This window comes from Ursus maritimus, unplaced genomic scaffold, assembly GCF_017311325.1.
Source record: "Ursus maritimus isolate PB19 unplaced genomic scaffold, ASM1731132v1 scaffold_1, whole genome shotgun sequence".
Classification (NCBI taxonomy): domain Eukaryota; kingdom Metazoa; phylum Chordata; class Mammalia; order Carnivora; family Ursidae; genus Ursus; species Ursus maritimus.
This window is the reverse complement of record NW_024423343.1, coordinates 43,047,397-43,065,063: the sequence shown is the minus strand read 5'-3', so window position 1 is coordinate 43,065,063 and position 17,667 is coordinate 43,047,397. Positions and strand designations below refer to the sequence as shown.

Genomic DNA, 17,667 nt, shown 5'->3' with positions numbered 1-17,667 from the left:
AGTATAAAAGTTAATATCATAACTATAAAATTAGTTTCATAATGTATCTCTGGGACCACATGCATTAGATTAGCAGTCTGACCAGCAGTCTCCACAGTAAAAACAAAGACTTTATTATGCTCCTCACATTAATATTAATAGGCTAGTATTGCATATTAATGATACTAATATACGGATTATATAATGTTAATGTATTTTAACAGACTGCAGAGATCAGCACTAAACAAAAATTTCCCCCCCTGCTTTCGATACATAATTCATATTATTTTTGGATAAAAATTATATTCAGCAGAAATAAATAACTGAAGTAGAAATATTTATTTATATGTTAACAGTCTACCATCCTTCAGGTACAGTTTTAAATAAAAAAGCCAGGGGGACACTTGAAAGTTGTTAAAAGAATAAATCTTATAAGCTCTCATCACAAGAAAAAAAAGATTCGTGTTAACCATGTGTGGTGATGGATGTTAACCTATCGTGGTAATCGCTTTGTAGAATATACACATACCAAATAATTATGTTGAATACCTAAAACTAATACAATGTTATAGGTCGATTATATTTCAATTTTTTTTAAATCCAGGGAACAGAAAAATTCTAGTATGTCATACATTAAAGCATAAATAAGAAATAGCTTAAAGATGCACACCTCCTAGATTCACACTCAAGGTTTTTTTACCTGAATGAGCACATCCCCCAAAGTATTCATATTTACAATTAAACATGTACATATACATATCACATATTATAAATACATATTTAACAAAAGTTTAAAAAGGAGGTCTAAGAAGCCACTGCTTTATATCATATACTCAAACAAAATGGATTATTATAATAGGAGTACTCTTAATCACCCTGATTTACCAAAAATTTCCATTAATTCTATAAAATATGTTAACTAACGTCTGTATTAACTAGCATCCTGAAAGCTACTCTCTGGCTATTTTTTGATACAACTGCATACTTTTCTGATCTGTTGAGTTTAGAGTTCACCAAATGTCAGTCATAGGTATTTCCAATCTGTGCCAGTTGTACTTGTTATGGTAAGTATGTACTTCAAATATTATTCATCATAAACTGATAGGAGTATAAAAATAAAGAGTTGTTTCTATGAGAACCAGGCTGAATAGAAAAATATGAAAAAGACAAGTCACCCCAAAAAAAAAACTCTGGTATAGGGCAAACAGAACTATTTCAGTGGTTTTATCTTAAGGAATAATCCTGGTACTGTTATCCTAAAACTATTATATTTATTAGGACAAAGCAAATCTGAAACAATGTTAATGTTATTAAAAAAATTCAACGTAATAAGATACAAATATCAAAGAAGTAAAAATCTAAATTTGAATAGGATGTATTAAACTCAGGATCTATCTTCTCTTAAAAACAAGATCTATATTCTTAGCTCTGTTCACTGAAAAGGTATAGAAACAATTACCAACTTAACTAGTGCCCAGACTGTTATTGCTAACTACCATTTTCTACTAAGAGTAATCAGGGCTGTCTTGGAGAAACAGCTGACATGTAGGTCTAGGGAAGACAACATACAAGAACCTAGGATACGTTCTTAACCACACAGCAAAGAAACTGTCAAAGACTTCTGGGGCACAGGAAACCAACTGGAAGGTTCCCACTTTTCTGATTTGCCCCTTCTGTACCCCCCCCCTTTTTTTTTCAGTGTCTCCTATAGACTCCTTGTTCTGCCCCTGGCCAATAAACATTGGGTGAGTTTGTTTTGTTTTTAAGATTTTATTTATTTATTTGTCAGAGAGACAGAGAGAGTACAAGCACAAGCAAGGGGAGCAGCAGGCAGAGGGAGAAGCAGGCTCCCCACGGAGCAAGGAGCCTGATGTGGGACTCAATCCCATGACCCTTGGATCACAACCTGAGCCGAAGGCAAACACTTAACTGACTGAGCCACCCAGGTGTCCTTGTTTTGTTTTTAACATTCTGGACTTGCTTTGGTTGTCGCTCTATTTCTGTCACATCTCTTTGCATAATAATCTTTTCTACTAATTTAGAAAACAAAGCATGTCTGCTCTAAGATAATGAATTCATGAAAAAATCCTCAGGTTCTGCAAAACCACACAGAGCTTATAGGAAAAACAGAGTTTGGGCAGTCTGCTCAAAACTTAGGCACAACTTTGTAATCTGAATCATAATAAAAACTATAAATGGTCCCAGGGATCTGATTTAGACCACCCAGTCAGGCATCTCATTATGAACAAAGAATGTCACAGCAGATATTTAAAATGCATAAAAATAAAGTGTGAAGAATGGCAATACTTTAATCAGGGCAGGGCCAATCCAATACGCGCAGACAAAGCAGGTAGAAGGACACCTGTAAGTCAGCGGGGCTCTGCCGTCAACATCCAAGTGCCAGGTGTAAGGAGTTTATCTTAGAGGTTGCCCAAAGAATAGGCATTTAATTTTTTTAAAATACAGACAAGAGAATTCCTATTCACTGTACATCGAGATAAGCACTTTTTTCTGCCTAGTTGATTATATATTTATTGCCACTTATCCTATCTCCCTTGTCTAGAAAAAAACTGCATATGAACCAACACTTTTACGTTATCCTAACATTATTTCACCATTTACCAATCCATTATGAGCTAATTCACATTATAGAAGCCCACACTGTCAAGAATACTGTGCCTACATGAGTCCCAAACTTACACTTCTTGCCCAGGCAACACCCTGAGTTTCAGACTTGCATAACCAACACTTTTATTCAGACAAAACACACCCACATGGATAGTTTGCAGGCATCTCGCATTTAACAAGCCCAAAATTAAACACATCTCCTTTTACCCTTCCTGGCCCACACCCCTAGCCATTCTTCCTCCAAAATCTTAGTGAACAGTCCACCATTCATTCCAGTGCCCAGTCTAGACCTGGAAGTCACACTTGCCTCCTTCTCCTCTTTATCCCTCCATGTCCAATCCTTCATCAAATCCCAAGTCTCCTCCTAAATCTCTCTCATAAATCTAATTTTTGGTTACTTCATTATCTCTACCCTACTTCAAAATCACCATAATCTCTCACCTGGATCTCTGCAATAACTTCCTAAACAATCCCTTTACTTTCCATTCTAACCCCCTCCAATCTGTTCTTCCCACAAAAGACTTATCATTCTAAAATGCAAGTCTGTTCAAGCCATCTCTCCACCTAAAAGCACTTAAAAGGCTCTCCCTACTGATTTCAGGATAAACTACTTAACATATCTTATATAAGAGGACTGATCTGGTTTCTTGCTTACCTTTCTGGCCTCAGACTTCATCCACTATCTCCTTCATACTCCAAAATCCAGGCATACTGAACTTTACCCAAACATTCATTCATTCTCGCAACTCATTTTCACATAGGCTGCTAACTTCTCATTTAGTCCTTCCATACTGCATGAACCCCTTGCACACTAGCAGCAACCATATCACATTTCTCCACTATTCCCAACTTGTCCTTTCCTGGCTGCTTATATAACTTCCTCCAAGATGCTTCCCCTACACCATCCCCTTCACTAAAATACTCACATATACTCACACAGTTGAAGCTGGTACTCTTTTGTGTATTTCCAGAACACCCTATGCTTGCCTCTCTAGACAGGAAGCTCCATGAGGAAAGAAACATATCTACCTTGCTCGCTATTTTATCCCCAGAGCTTAACCAGTATCTAGCACATAGCACATATCCAATAAGTTTTGATGGTTGGGTGAAATGGTTGAGAACAATCTCAAATAATGGCTAAAATCATAATGAACCTTTAGTTAGTATTCAACGTCTTAAGTCAATATAGCTAGAATGAGTTCATTCTAGGGGCAAGAGGAACTCCCCTCCCTCTTCCTTCTTTGTGCAATAACATGATGCCTCAATAATGAACAGAGCCCTCTAGATCACAAATTATTCAACCCAACATGGTGCATGGATGGCACGGTGGATGAAAGAGAGGCAGGCTGAGGATGGCACAGGGAGGAGGTGCCTGACACTTGACCAAGAACCTAGGGGGTTTTCACAATTAAAAACAAAATGAACCAAAATCCTGACAAAAAGATCCACAGAAAAGGGCCAAGGAAAAAGGAAAACAACTCCCTGTAGATCTAAGAATCTGCAAGTCTCAGAAAGTTGCCAAGAATACCCATACTCCTAGAAAATCAAAGCTCTGTTTCTCAGAACTCAATAACTTAAAATGGTGGGTGGAGGGAGGCAGCAAAGCCAAGGTCCTGGTAGGGAAATACAAGCCCTTCCCAATTCTGTACTAGATATTCCTGGGCTAAAAGTCAAGGAGAAAAGAATAAAGTATAGAATCAAGAGCTCTATCTAATGAGACAGACAAGGAGCAAGATGGAGTTAAAAAGTATAGGAACATCTGTTAAAGATAATCCACTGCAATTTCAAAAATATAACCAAATGCTTACCCATGAAAAAGGCTGAGAAACTAAATGACCCTAAAAATTTACTATCAGAAATTGTACAACTAAAAGCCATCCTAACTCCCCCCGAATAAGGCCGAAGGAAATCACAGAATACCATAGGGAGAGAGGGAGACCCTACCACTATCAAGGAAAAAAAAAAAATCATCCACACTTGGAAAAGTTCAACAATGAACAGAGATAAAAATAAATGCAAATAAGCACATATTCTACACACTTAGAAATCCAAGGGAAACTTGCTCTCTAAATCTTCCTTTCACAGCCCCTACAGTCTGATTAATATTTCATATTCTTTTTCATATTTTCTTTTGATTATTCTTCCACTCTTGGTATATTTTATTGCTGTCTCTGTAGACAAGTTCACCTGTCAATATAGCTCCTTTTATTTTTACTTCCCAGGGCAACTGCACTGCAGTACCTTTCTTCAGTCCTGATGGTCATCCTTTATCTTTGCACATCAACTTCAAGTCTAGTTTCATCACTCTTGCAGTTGGCAACTGCTACCCTAAACCCACAAAGGACAAATAAGAATCACAAAGCCCACTAGGTATTTATCCAAAGGACACAAACATAGTGATTCCAAGGGGCACATGCACCCCAACGTTTATATCAGCAATGTCCACAATAGCCAAAGGATGGAAAGAGCCCAGATATCCATCTATAGATGAATGGATAAAGAAGATGTGATATATATATCACATTTATTTTATATTAATTATATTATTTTATATATATTTATATATATAATCACATATGTGAGTTCATATATATAATGTAATATGTATTTATATATGCATAATATTACATAGATAGATAATGGAATATTATTCAGCCATCAAAAAGAATGAAATCTTGCCATTTGCAACAATGGGATGGAACTACAGGGTATTATGTTAAGTGAAATAAGTCATAGAAAGATAAATACCATATGATTTCACTCATACATGGAATTTAAGAAACAAAACAGTTGAACATAGTGGAAAGGAAAGAAAAATAAGATAAAAACAGAGAGGTAGGCAAACCATAAGAGACTCTGAACTACAGGAAACAGAGGTTTGATAGAGCGGAGGTGGGTAGTGAGATGGGGTAATTGAATGATGGGCATTAAGGAGGGCACTTGATGTAATGAGAACTGGGTGTTATATGCAACTGATGAATCACTAAATTCTACCCCTCAAATTAATATACTACATGTTAACTAAGTTGAATTTAAAAAAAAATCACAGAGCCCAATTTGTATATGAATTATTTTCATGTATCTGAAATCAGGTCATCCTGATGTACACAACCTGACTTAGCAATATGAGTATCATTAGATAAGAATGCTACAAGAAACAAAAATTACAGGCCAATACTCTTGATGAACAGTGCAAAAATCCAAAACATATTAGCAAACTGAAATCAACATTACATTAAAAGAATCTTATACCATGATCCAGTGAAGTTTATTCCTAAGATGCAAGGATGGTTCAAAACACACAAATCAATCAATATGATATACCACATTAACAAAATGAAGGATAAAAATCATATGATCATCTCCATAAAAATCATATGATCATTTTGATACAGAAAAAGCATTTGACAAAATTCAACATTGTTTCATGATAAAAAGCCTCAACAATTTAGGTATAGATGGAATGTACCTCGACATAATAAAGGCCACACATGACAAACCCAAAGCTAACATCATACTCCAAGGTGAAAAGCTGAAGGCTTTTCCTCTAAGATCAGGAACAAGACAAAGGATATCCACTCTTGCCACTTTTTACTTAACATAGTACTAGAAGTCCTAACCCAAGCAATTAAGCAAGAAAAATAAATAAAAGGCATCCAAATTGGAAGGGAAGAAATAAAACTGTGTTTAAGGATGACATGATACTACATTTAGAAAACTCTAAAGACTCCTCCCCCCCAGCAAAACAAACTGTTAGAATAAAATAATTTCATAAAGTTTCAGGATACAAAATTGATACATAAAAATCAGTTGTGTTTCTTCTACATAACAGTGAATTTTCAGAAAGAGAAGAAAACAATCCCATTAACAATTGCATCAAAAAGAATAACTAGAAATTAATTTAAACAAGGAGCTGAAAGATTTATACACTGAAAACTGTAAGACATTGGTGAAAGGAATTGAAGAAGACACAAATAAATGGAAAAATATTCTGTGCTCGTGGATTGGAAGAATACTATTAAAATGTCCATACCATCCAAAGCAATCTACAGATACAATGCAACCCCTATCAAAATTCCAATAGCATTTTTCACAGAAATAGAACAATCTTGAAGTTTGTACAGAACCACAAAAGATCCCAAACAGCCAAAACAAACTTGAGAAAGGACAATGATGAAACATCACCCTTCCTGATTTCAAGCTATGTTACAAAGCTATAGTGATCAAAACACTACAGTACTTATATGTTGGCTAACTGAACATCACACACACACACACACACACACACCTGTGCTGACATTAAAAAAAAAAAAAAGCCACATAGATCAAATGGAAAATAGAGCCACATATATATGGTCAATTAATTTTCAACAAAGGAGCCCAGAATATACAATGGAGTAAGGACAATTACTTCAATAAACGGTGCTGGAAAAACTGGATAGCCACATAGAAAAAAATGAAACTGGACCCCTATCTTACACCATACACAAAAATCAACTCAAAACGCATTAAAGAATGTAATACCTGAAATCATAAAATGCCTAGATGAAAACATGGGTAAACTCCTTGATATTGGTCTTGGCAAAGATTTTTTTAGATGTGACACCAAAAGCAAAGGCAACAAAAGCAAAATAAACAAGTGGATTACTCAAACTAAAAGCCTCTGCTCAGCAAAGGTAACCACCAACAAAATGAAAAGACAACCTATGGACTGAGAGAAAATATTTGCAAACCATGTATCTAATAAGGGGTTCATATCCAAAATATACAAGGAACTCCTACAACTCAATAGCAAAAACATCAACAATCTGATTAAAAATAAAACTGAATAGACATTTTCCCAAAGACAACATACAAGATAGCCAACAAGTACACAAAACGGTGTTCAACATTCGGTAGTATCAGGGAAATGCAAATCAATACCACACTGAGATATCATCTCACACCTGTTAGAATGTCTATAATCAAAAAGATAAGGGGGTGCCTGGGTGACTTAGTCGGTTAAGTGTCTGCCCTTGGCTCAGGTCATGATCCCAGGTGCCTGGGATCGAGTCTCGCATTGGGCTCCCTGCTCAACGAGGAGTCTGCTTCTCCACCTCCCTCTTTTCACTGGTGTTCGTGCTCTCGCTCTCTCACGCTCTCTCTCTCAAATAAATAAATAAAATCTTGGGGGGGGGGGAAGACAAGGGATAATAAATGCCAGCAAGAATGTGAAGAGAACCTTACCTAGTACATTGTCAGTGGGAATACAAACTGGTACAGCCACTATGGAAAATAGTACAGAGGGGTTCCTTGAGAAATTAAAAATAGAACTACCATATGATCCAGCAATTCCACTCTGGACGTATATCCAAAGGAAACAAAATCATTATCTCCAAGAGTTATCTGCACTCCTGTGCTCACTGCAGCATTATTCACAACAGTAAAGATATGAAAACAACTGTCTACCCACAGATGAATGGATAAAGAAAATGCGATTTATGTATTTATATATATATACATACATATATATATATACACACACACATATATACACACACACACACACACACACATATATATATATACACACACACACACACACACATACACATATAATGGAATTTTATTCAGCCTTAAAAAAGAAAGAAATCCTGCCATTTTTGACAACATGGATGAAGATGGAGGGCATTATGCTAAGTAAAATGAGTCAAACAGAAAAAAACAAATACTACCTGGTATCACTTATACGTGGAACATTAAAAAAAAAAAAAAAGTCTAACTCATAGAAACAGAGTAGAACGGTGGTTGCCAGGGACTGGAGGGATGGGAAAATAGGGAGAGACTTGTATTAGGATACAAAATTTCAGTTATAAGATGAATAAGGTCTGAGGTGGGAATCCTTTCACAATGTACTGGTATATCAAATAATCACATTGTACACTTTAAAAGTATGTTATAACTTTCCTTGTCAGTTATAACTCAATAAACCCGAAGAAAAAGAACATTAAAGATTATGTTTTATCATAACAGTAATTATGATTCTTATGTCTATCATAAAAATATTCCCACTCACTGGACAAAGGTTGGCTATTCCAACGCTTTGTTAATGACTTCATATTTAATCTTTTGAAAGCTGCTTGGATTTTCCATTTTAAAATGGGATGGCCCTTGGGCGCCTGGGTGGCCCAGTCAATTAACCGTCAGCCTTCGGCTCAGGTCATGATCCTGGGGTCCTGTGATCGAGCCCCACATCAGGCTCCCCACTCAGCAGGGAGTCAGCTTCTCTCTTGTTCCCTCTGCCCTTCCCCTCCCCCACCACCGTGTGTTCTCTCTCTCTCTAGCACTCACTCTCTCAAATAAATAAAATCCTTAAAAAGATAAAAAATAAAATTTTAAAAATAAAAATGGCATGGCCCAAAGGCGCCTGGATGGCTCAGTTGGTTAAAAATTCGATTCTTGATTTCAGTTCAGGTGATGATCTCAGGGTCGTCAGATCAAACCCTCTGTCGGGCTCTGAGCTGGGCATGGAACCTGCTTAAGGTTCTCTCTCTCCCTCTGCCCCACCCATCCCCATACATGCTCTCTTTGAAAAAAAAAAAAAAGGCATGGCCCATGCATGTCTCTGTGTTTTCATTATACAATGTAAACACATTAAAGAGTACTATAATTTATCTTTTTAAATCAAGAGATTTAAATGATGTGGGGGAAAGAAGTATACTAAAGTAAGCTGAACTCAAAAGTTTCTTTAAAAATCTTCTTTAACGTAGCTAATAAAATCATTGCATCTCTTCTTTCATAAGGTCTGAAGTTCTTAACTAAATAGTATTACAAAAAAACACAGCATTTTATAATAAAAATGGTTTCATAAATTAACATTTATTCAGTTGTCACTAAAACAGAATACTTTTTAAAACTGAAAATGCAACTATTATTTCACAGACCTTTGCAATATATTAATATAATTCAATCTTTGAGGACTATTAATTCTTCTTATTAAAAAAGGACATGTATCAATGACATTTATGAGTGGTTAAACTTATTCTGATTCAGTAATTGAGCACTAGTCTATTCTGCATGTGGTTAACTTGTGTCCCATAAAGTCATGTGGGTATTGTCTATACTCACTATTCCCAATCCAATGCCCACTTCTCTATTCATTAGAACATATCCCTTTCTAAAGTATGCCTTAAACTTTACATTTTCCATTATTTTGATCACAAAACCTGTTGCTAGCAGCATGTTAGGACACTTTGAGAGACACAACAATACCATATTGTACCCATATTTTGAGTTGGCTTGGGGGAGCTAACCTTATTTCTACTGTAAAGTGCACTGTGGGGATAGAAGAGAAAAGAAGGAATGGAGAAAAGAAGAAACGAAGGAAGAAAGAAATTTGAAAGTTCTATAACACCAGTTGAGAGGGAAATATGGGTGGTACTACACATACAGAGTAAAAATTTAAAGACTTTCTGTTCTATATTTACTTAAAATTAATATTGATTTTTAATCATTTGTCTTTCTAAATATATTAATGAGAAAATATGAATTCAGATATTTAAAAGTGAAGGGGAAAGGAATTAAAAATCTGTCTTTCTGGGAAACAGAAATGAACTATTCTTTCACATTTTTATTCATTAAAAAATTGTTTATCTCTTGCAGAAACATCTTGGGATGACATAACCTTAAATAATTTTGATCAACCAAGTGAAGAAGCACTCAGAAACATTCATTTTTATTTTACCAAAGACCAAAATATCGAGTAATGGTCAAATCTGAAATATAATGGAATCTAGCCATCCCTTCTACTAAGTGCTGTGCTACTTACTCTTTGTGATAGATAACAAAAGATGGTAAAATTGTTATTGTCCTTGACGGAAAAAAACTTTTTCTATAGTACAAAGAAAAAAAAAATACAAAAACAAAAACAAGCTCTATGGTGCCATCTTTGGGACTGTTCAAATTTTCTTAACAAAAATTCCTTCTTACATTATAAGAAACAATTTATTGATCAGTATCAAGATAAAAACAATTACTATTTGTACACTTTAAGCCATATATGCTCTTATACCATACTTCTGTATTAGGATTTAAGATATATTTATATTAAACAATTTTATATAATACTAAAATTCTACTAACAATTCTGAAAATAAAGGCTTTTTGAATAACACATGACATGCTTTCAACACCTGCAGTAGTGGGTCCTCAAGTGAGTCATCCCCACTATCACCAGCAGCAGCATCAGAGAACTTGTTAGAAATGCAAATTCTTGGGCCACACTTCACACGGAGGAAACTGGAATGACGGTGGGAGAAGTCTGCATTTCAACAAGCCCTCAAAGTGATTCTGATACAAGCTTACCTGCAAAAACCAATGTTCCATGGGATTTTGAAAAAGGTCCACAGGTAACACTGAACCACACATTAGTGAAGAATCACTAGTAGATCAGCAGTTCATAACCTTAGCTACACATTGGGATCACCAAAGAGCTTTAAAAATACCTGGGTCCCATTCCAGTGCCTGATTTAATAGTTCTGCGAGGTGAGTAAAGCCTGGGCACTGGAACTTTAAGTCTCCCAAGAGATTCTAAAATGCAGCCAAGGTTGAAAGCCAGTATCTAGAGGATTATATTTTCAAAAGGAAGACTTCATTAAGAGTCTTAGATTAAGCATAGTTTGAAATGAGACATGAAAAGTAAGCCTTCAAAACCAAGATACATTCAGAATACCATTACAAAAAAAACCAGTTCACTTCAAGTCTGTAAATTTTACATTTTCAAAGGCTACATAAGATGTTATTTAGAGAATTGTTTTAATAAATAAATACATACTATGCATTCCTGGTTGTTGAGAGGGTAAAAAAAAAAAAAAAAGAGGATATGATAGCCTTTGCCCTTTATAGACCACCTAATATATTTGGGCATATTTCATAATAAGTAACAAAGTATAAATGCCAAATATGGAATAGAGATTGAAGAATCAATGGAGGAAAAAATCACATCTAATCATAGTGTATTTAAGACTGTCAAAAAATAGATTAGAATGTCAGTCTTTAAGAATGAATTACACATAGAGTATTTGTGAGGTATGTAGGTGGGCAGACCTGATGGGAGAAAAGACTCATAGGGGTTGTTGGATTTTTTTGAAGGGGGAGGGGGCTGATTATATGTAATATAAAAGAACCTTGCTCATTGAGGGATTTCTCATGACTTGACTATTTTGTCAGTTGTCCCAAGGATGGTACATAACTGGCACCATTCCAGAAACACAGGACAGGCATGAGAGAAGTTAACTCGTTACATACAATGGATGCCTTCTGGCATCCATTTTCACACTTAAGATGACCCAGAATCACTTGGAGGGCTTGTTAAAGCAGACTGCTGGGCCCCACCTCTAGAGTCTAACTCTGGGGTAGGGCCCAAGAATGTATATTTCTAACAAATTCTTAAACGCTGCTGATATTGCTAGTGTAAAAATAACACCTTGAAAACCATTGCCTTAGGGCACTAAGACTCAATTCTCTGGTGGTTTTCTCCTTAAGGCTGATATAAAGTATATTTTCATTTTTATTTTGGAAGTCACTCATACTCATTAAAGTAAATACAGAAAACAGACAAGTAGAAAGAAGCAGCATCACCCTTACTCCCTCTATTCAAGACATTATCTTGGTATGTTTAACTGCAGTCTTCTCTTTAGAAATAAATGGAGTGTTCTTGACTGTAACATACATAGGAATGTATGCAAACACTGTACCAACTGATACATGTCATGGAGGCCAAAAGGCACAGCCAATTCACTCAGATGTAGTATGTAAGGGCAATAATTCTTCTCAGGCTCCTTGAAAAGATGGAATTTCTGTTCACTGATAGTACAAAAGGGCAGTTCACCAACCCTTTCATACCAAAACTAGTCTTGTGTTATTAAACTTGAGTGATCTCTTGGTCAACTGGACCAAGTATTTATTGAAATATTTTCAACAATGGTATGTCAGCAACATATTTTCTAAGCCCTTTCATTTCTGAGAATATTTTTCTTTTACGATTATACTAAATGACAACTTGGTTGGGTAGGAAACTCTTGAGTCTTAACCACTTTATTTCATAACTTTCTCAATCCATTGACTACTGGCACTTAGCGTAACAAACTCTGAAACCAGAACGGATTTACCTTCCTTGGTATGTAACTTGTATTCACTAACCACTCCTTCATCCCTACTCCCTGGCCTAAACACTTACACATTTTTTTCCCTAAAGCTTGTAATTTAGAAAAACTTACCTAAGCTTTTACCTAGATGTGGATCTCTTTTCAATGATTTTTATCTGAAAGACTGTGTTTCCCTTAATTATACATACCTCAGGTTTGAGAGGTTTTTGTTTTTAATTAAAGGAAGTCATCTTTAACTATATCGGACCATTATTTTTGTTCCAAGTGCTTGATTTACTTTCCATGAATTATCATTCCTTTGTTGGGTTCCCAGTATCCATCTTTTGCATTCATTACCTCAAAATGTTCCTTCACATCATTTTCATCCTTGTCCTTTTATGGTTAGTGCTTTTCAAGTTTGTCCTCCAGAGATATAGTTTTATTATCTATAATATTAAATTCAACTCCTTCTAATATATTGCTCTAAGGGGAACGTCAGTTTTGCTATTCCCCTCACCCTTTTTTTTTTTTAAGATTTTATTTATTTATTTATTTATTTATTTATTTATTTATTTGACAGAGAGAGAGAGAGACAGCCAGCGAGAGAGGAAACACAAGCAGGGAGAGTGGGAGAGAAAGAAGCAGTCTCCCAATGGAGGAGCCTTATGTGGGGCTCGATCTCAGAGTCCTGGGTTCACGACCTGAGCCAAAGGCAGACGCTTAACGACTGAGCCACCCAGGCGCTCCCCTCCTTCCTTATGTTGCCTGTTGCTCTTTCATCTGACCTTATTGTCTCCTGATGGGCTGTCTCTCCTATTTCATGGGAGCTACATCTTTTTATGTGTTATTAAGTATGCCCAACGTTTTTATTTTCATTTTTTCCTGGTTCCTTTCACATTCACAGGGCAGCTCTTCCTTCAACATTTCAGTTATTTTCCTTCCTCTTATCTGCAGTAATTTTTCAGGGATTTTTTGTTCAGTATTTTCCTCATGGTAACACTTCCTTGACAAAGAGAGCGTGATCAACTCATGCTCAGTAAATGTTAACAAGCCAAGAGGTACACATTGTCCCTTGATCCTGCTTTCTAACCACAGCTGCTAGTGGAATCCCTTCCCAAAATGACATGCAAGATCTAAGCAATTCTCAGTGCTCAAGAGGCTCTATCTAGTTTGGTTGGATCAGAAAAAGAGGGGGACTTCTTGTATTCCCAATGACTAAATCTCTGAAACACTGAACGTGGAATCTTTTAAAATTCTTTCCTTTGGCCTCCTACTACCTACCTAAATCATACCTTTTCCTGCCATGAAGACCCATTCTGACCTCTCACTTCTTTAATGGCTTGTCTTTGGTGTAGCTACTGTCCTACAGTTTTCCACTTTTTCCTGTCATTATTTCATGTTTTTCCAACTCTACAAGTTATTCAAGGCCAAAAACATTTAAGACTTCTTTGCAATTACACAGACATAAAATACTTTGTCAACTGATAAAAAATGCTGTTTCAGAGAACTTCATAAAGTATCCAGACACTTTCACTAAGGTGAGATTTTGGATAACAGATATAATTTAGGCAAACACATCCCCAAGATTCAGTCTAAAAATCCCTTAACATTCCAGTTTCTTTTCTGAAGCTGTTGGAAGCGATCAGTTTACTTAGAAGTAGAAAAAGGGCTCTATGTAACAACAGTAACAGAAAATTCAATCTATTCTGGTAGTTAAAAAAGCTTGCTAATTCAAGAAGCTAAAATAGTATATAACATTATTAAGAACATATTATTTTGGGTAGTTGTCTAAAAGTGTTATAAGCAAATATTATATCCTAAACCTGCAAGGATCCAAAATCCAAACAGGATTTTGCTTCAACAAGTTCTACTATATTACATTCATCGCCTCACTTCTGATCAGTAATGATTAATTTATTTTTAGTAAGCTCACATATCAGTGATGAGAGTAAGATAGTCTACTTACCCCACCCATCGTAATTCCATGAATAAGTGCAACATACGGTTTCCGGCAAGAACCTGAAGAAAAAAAAAAAAAAAAACCCAGAGCTATAATTAATTACGATGTTTAAAATACATTTACTTTTCCAAAAATCTCATGTTACATGAACTCTGAATATTTTCTTTAGGAAATTTTTTCAAGAAATACCAAAGTAGCTAAATATATGGCTTCTAAAATATGTTCATTTTAAAATGTCAATCCCTACACAATCCTGATAGTCTATTATCATTTAACAACTCAACACTTCCATTTAAAACAAATGAAAGCCTTTTATAGCTCAGCTACTGAAAAATATAATTAAGATTTACTTTATAAGCCATGGATGTTTATGTATACAGTTGTATTTTAAGGAACATAATTTGTTTTCAATACAAAGAGAAGTGCAGCATACAGTAAAAAGCAAGGACTGGGAGTTAGAAGACCCAGATTCCAGTTTCATCTCTGTTATTAACTGGCAAATCAAGTATATTCAATATATATATACTGAAATGAGATATACACACACACACAAATACTGGCAATTCAATATATATACTAGCATGAGGTATATATACATCTACACACACAAGTTAATGTATTGTATATGTGGATATCATATGTATGTATATGATTTATAGATAAATTTCCTCATCTATTAAATAATGAGATTTAATATATGGCCTCAGAAGTGCCTTTCAGCTCAAAAATTCTGTAAAATTTTACTGTGTTCCTTTTTCCTTTTTCCTCTGATAGAGGGAGTTGCTTATAACATAAAAATGTAAATCACTGAGCTTCTGTTACTGCTTGTTGCCAATATTACTTCCTTACTGAAGACCAATATAAAAATTCAGTTTTTTGGGTTTCTGTTTGGACTTTTTTTTGATTGAAGTATAGTAGACACAAAATGTTACATTAGTTGCAGGTGTACAAAACAGTGACTCAACAAGTTTATATACATTATGTTATGCTCACCACAAGTGCAGTTACCATCTGTCACCATGCAACACCATTATAATACCACTGACTATCTTCCCTATGCTGTACCTTTTATTCCTGCGACTTTTTCATTCCATAATGGGAAGACTGTATTGCTCACTCCCCTCTTCAACCATCTTACCTATCCCTCTACTCCCCTCCTCTCCGGCAACCATCAGTTTGCTCTCTGTATTTACAGGACTGTTTCTGTTTATTCATTTGTTTTTTAGATTCCACATATAAGTGAAATCACATGGTATTTGTCTTTCTCTGACTCATTTCACTTAGCATAATACCCTGTAGATTCATCCGTGTTCTTGCAAATGGCAAGATCTCATTCCTTTTTATGGCTAAGTAATATTCCAGGCAATGTGGAAGGATAAAACTGCAGTTTCAATCCATCTAGCAGTTCTGTAAATATTTCCAGTTTGCCAAATGAGCCATTGAGCCATTGAAATTCTAGAATGAGTTTCATCCTAATTTCATATTTGCAAGTTCACTTCTATAGCCTTCAATCTTGAACTATAATTCCCTTCAATCTTGAACTATAATTCCCTTGGAAACTAGAATTCCCTAGAAACTATGGAAAGAAATTTCTCTATTGATTGAGATGGAGATACATACACACTTCATTTCAGCTATAGATATAGTTCAGATATAAAATATTAGAAGATAACTGATGCAGGAAATAAAGCCAGAATCTGTCAAATTCCTTATTAAACAAAATAGATCATTACAATGTATAGAAATTAAACCTTGAAGGCTTTCTCTCTGTATATTAATATTAAACAAACTCCTTAAACTTCTTAGAGGTTTTCTCCCACCTCCTTTTATTTAGTATAGAACTGCCCTAATAGAGTAGCCAAAGGTAGATACTGAAATTAAAATTAATTACAATTAAGTAAAGTTTAAAATTCAGTTTCTTGCTCACTCTAGCCCCATTTCAAGTTCTCATTAGCCACATGAATAAGCCACTCTAAGTAAATCTGATACATAGAATTTTAGACTCAAAGAGGAGATGTCCATTCAATGTAGCTCACTGAGCTAAATCAAGAAAGTCTCTTTTCCCCACTCCTACTTCAAATACATAGTAATTCTATGAAAAAAAATTTCAATGTACATCCAAGTTCAAAGCCAAAGAAAGGAAATCCACCAGTGCCAGAATAAACTCAAAATCAATAGCTGAGTGAAGCTACAGCCAGTGATTATGAGTGAACGTGCATTTGAGTCAGAAATAAATTCTGGCCCGCATAATTTACAAAATGGACTACCAGAAAAAAAACTCATCCGAGGGAGCTATTAGAATCACAACACATGACTAGAAAAACTATCTGCTGAGTCAGGAAGTCAATAAATTCCTTCCAAGAAAGGGAGAGAAAAAGCCAAAGAAAGTGAATGCTCAAGCAGATAATAAACACCACCACTACCACCGAACAAAAAAACATAACACCCCTAAGAAATTTGTAATAGAAGTAATATCTGTAACTTGTTGTAAAAAAAAAAAAAATGTGAGTACAAAAAGATTAAACTTAAAATTGAAAATTTAAAAGCTTTCCTGTGGACATCAGAAATAAGACAACATAGAATCATTCAACATTACAATAGAGGTCCCAGCCAAAATATAAGAAAAGTCATAATATAAAGATGGGAAAGACAGAAGTGAAAAAAATTATGTGCAGATGGTATAACTGCCTATGTAGAAAAGCCAAGAAAATCTACAGAAATATCATTAGAATAACAAATTTCAGCAGGGTTGCAGGATATAAGAACTTTAAAATCCAAAGCACTTCAATATGCCAAAAACAATAAATTACAAAATGTAACAGTAAAATTACCATTAAATGTACTAATAAAAAAAGTAAGCTACCTAAGAATAAAACTTCAAAAAAAAGGCAGCAACATCTTTATGGATAAAGTTACAAAACATTATTAAAGGACATAAAAAATCAAATCTAATTAAAAGTTCCAAACTGGTTTAGG

The 17,667-nt window shown here is 35.1% G+C and overlaps 1 protein-coding gene across 1 annotated transcript in view; it reads right to left on the bottom strand.

Annotated features, from left to right (window-relative positions):
- Positions 1–17,667, bottom strand: part of HIBCH (3-hydroxyisobutyryl-CoA hydrolase) — a 115,253-nt gene that overhangs the window by 66,694 nt on the left and 30,892 nt on the right. Inside the window, exon 6 of the mRNA XM_008687264.2 lies at positions 14,698–14,750. Within this exon, the coding sequence (XP_008685486.1) occupies positions 14,698–14,750 (53 nt within the window). The remainder of the gene's footprint in view (positions 1–14,697; positions 14,751–17,667) is intronic.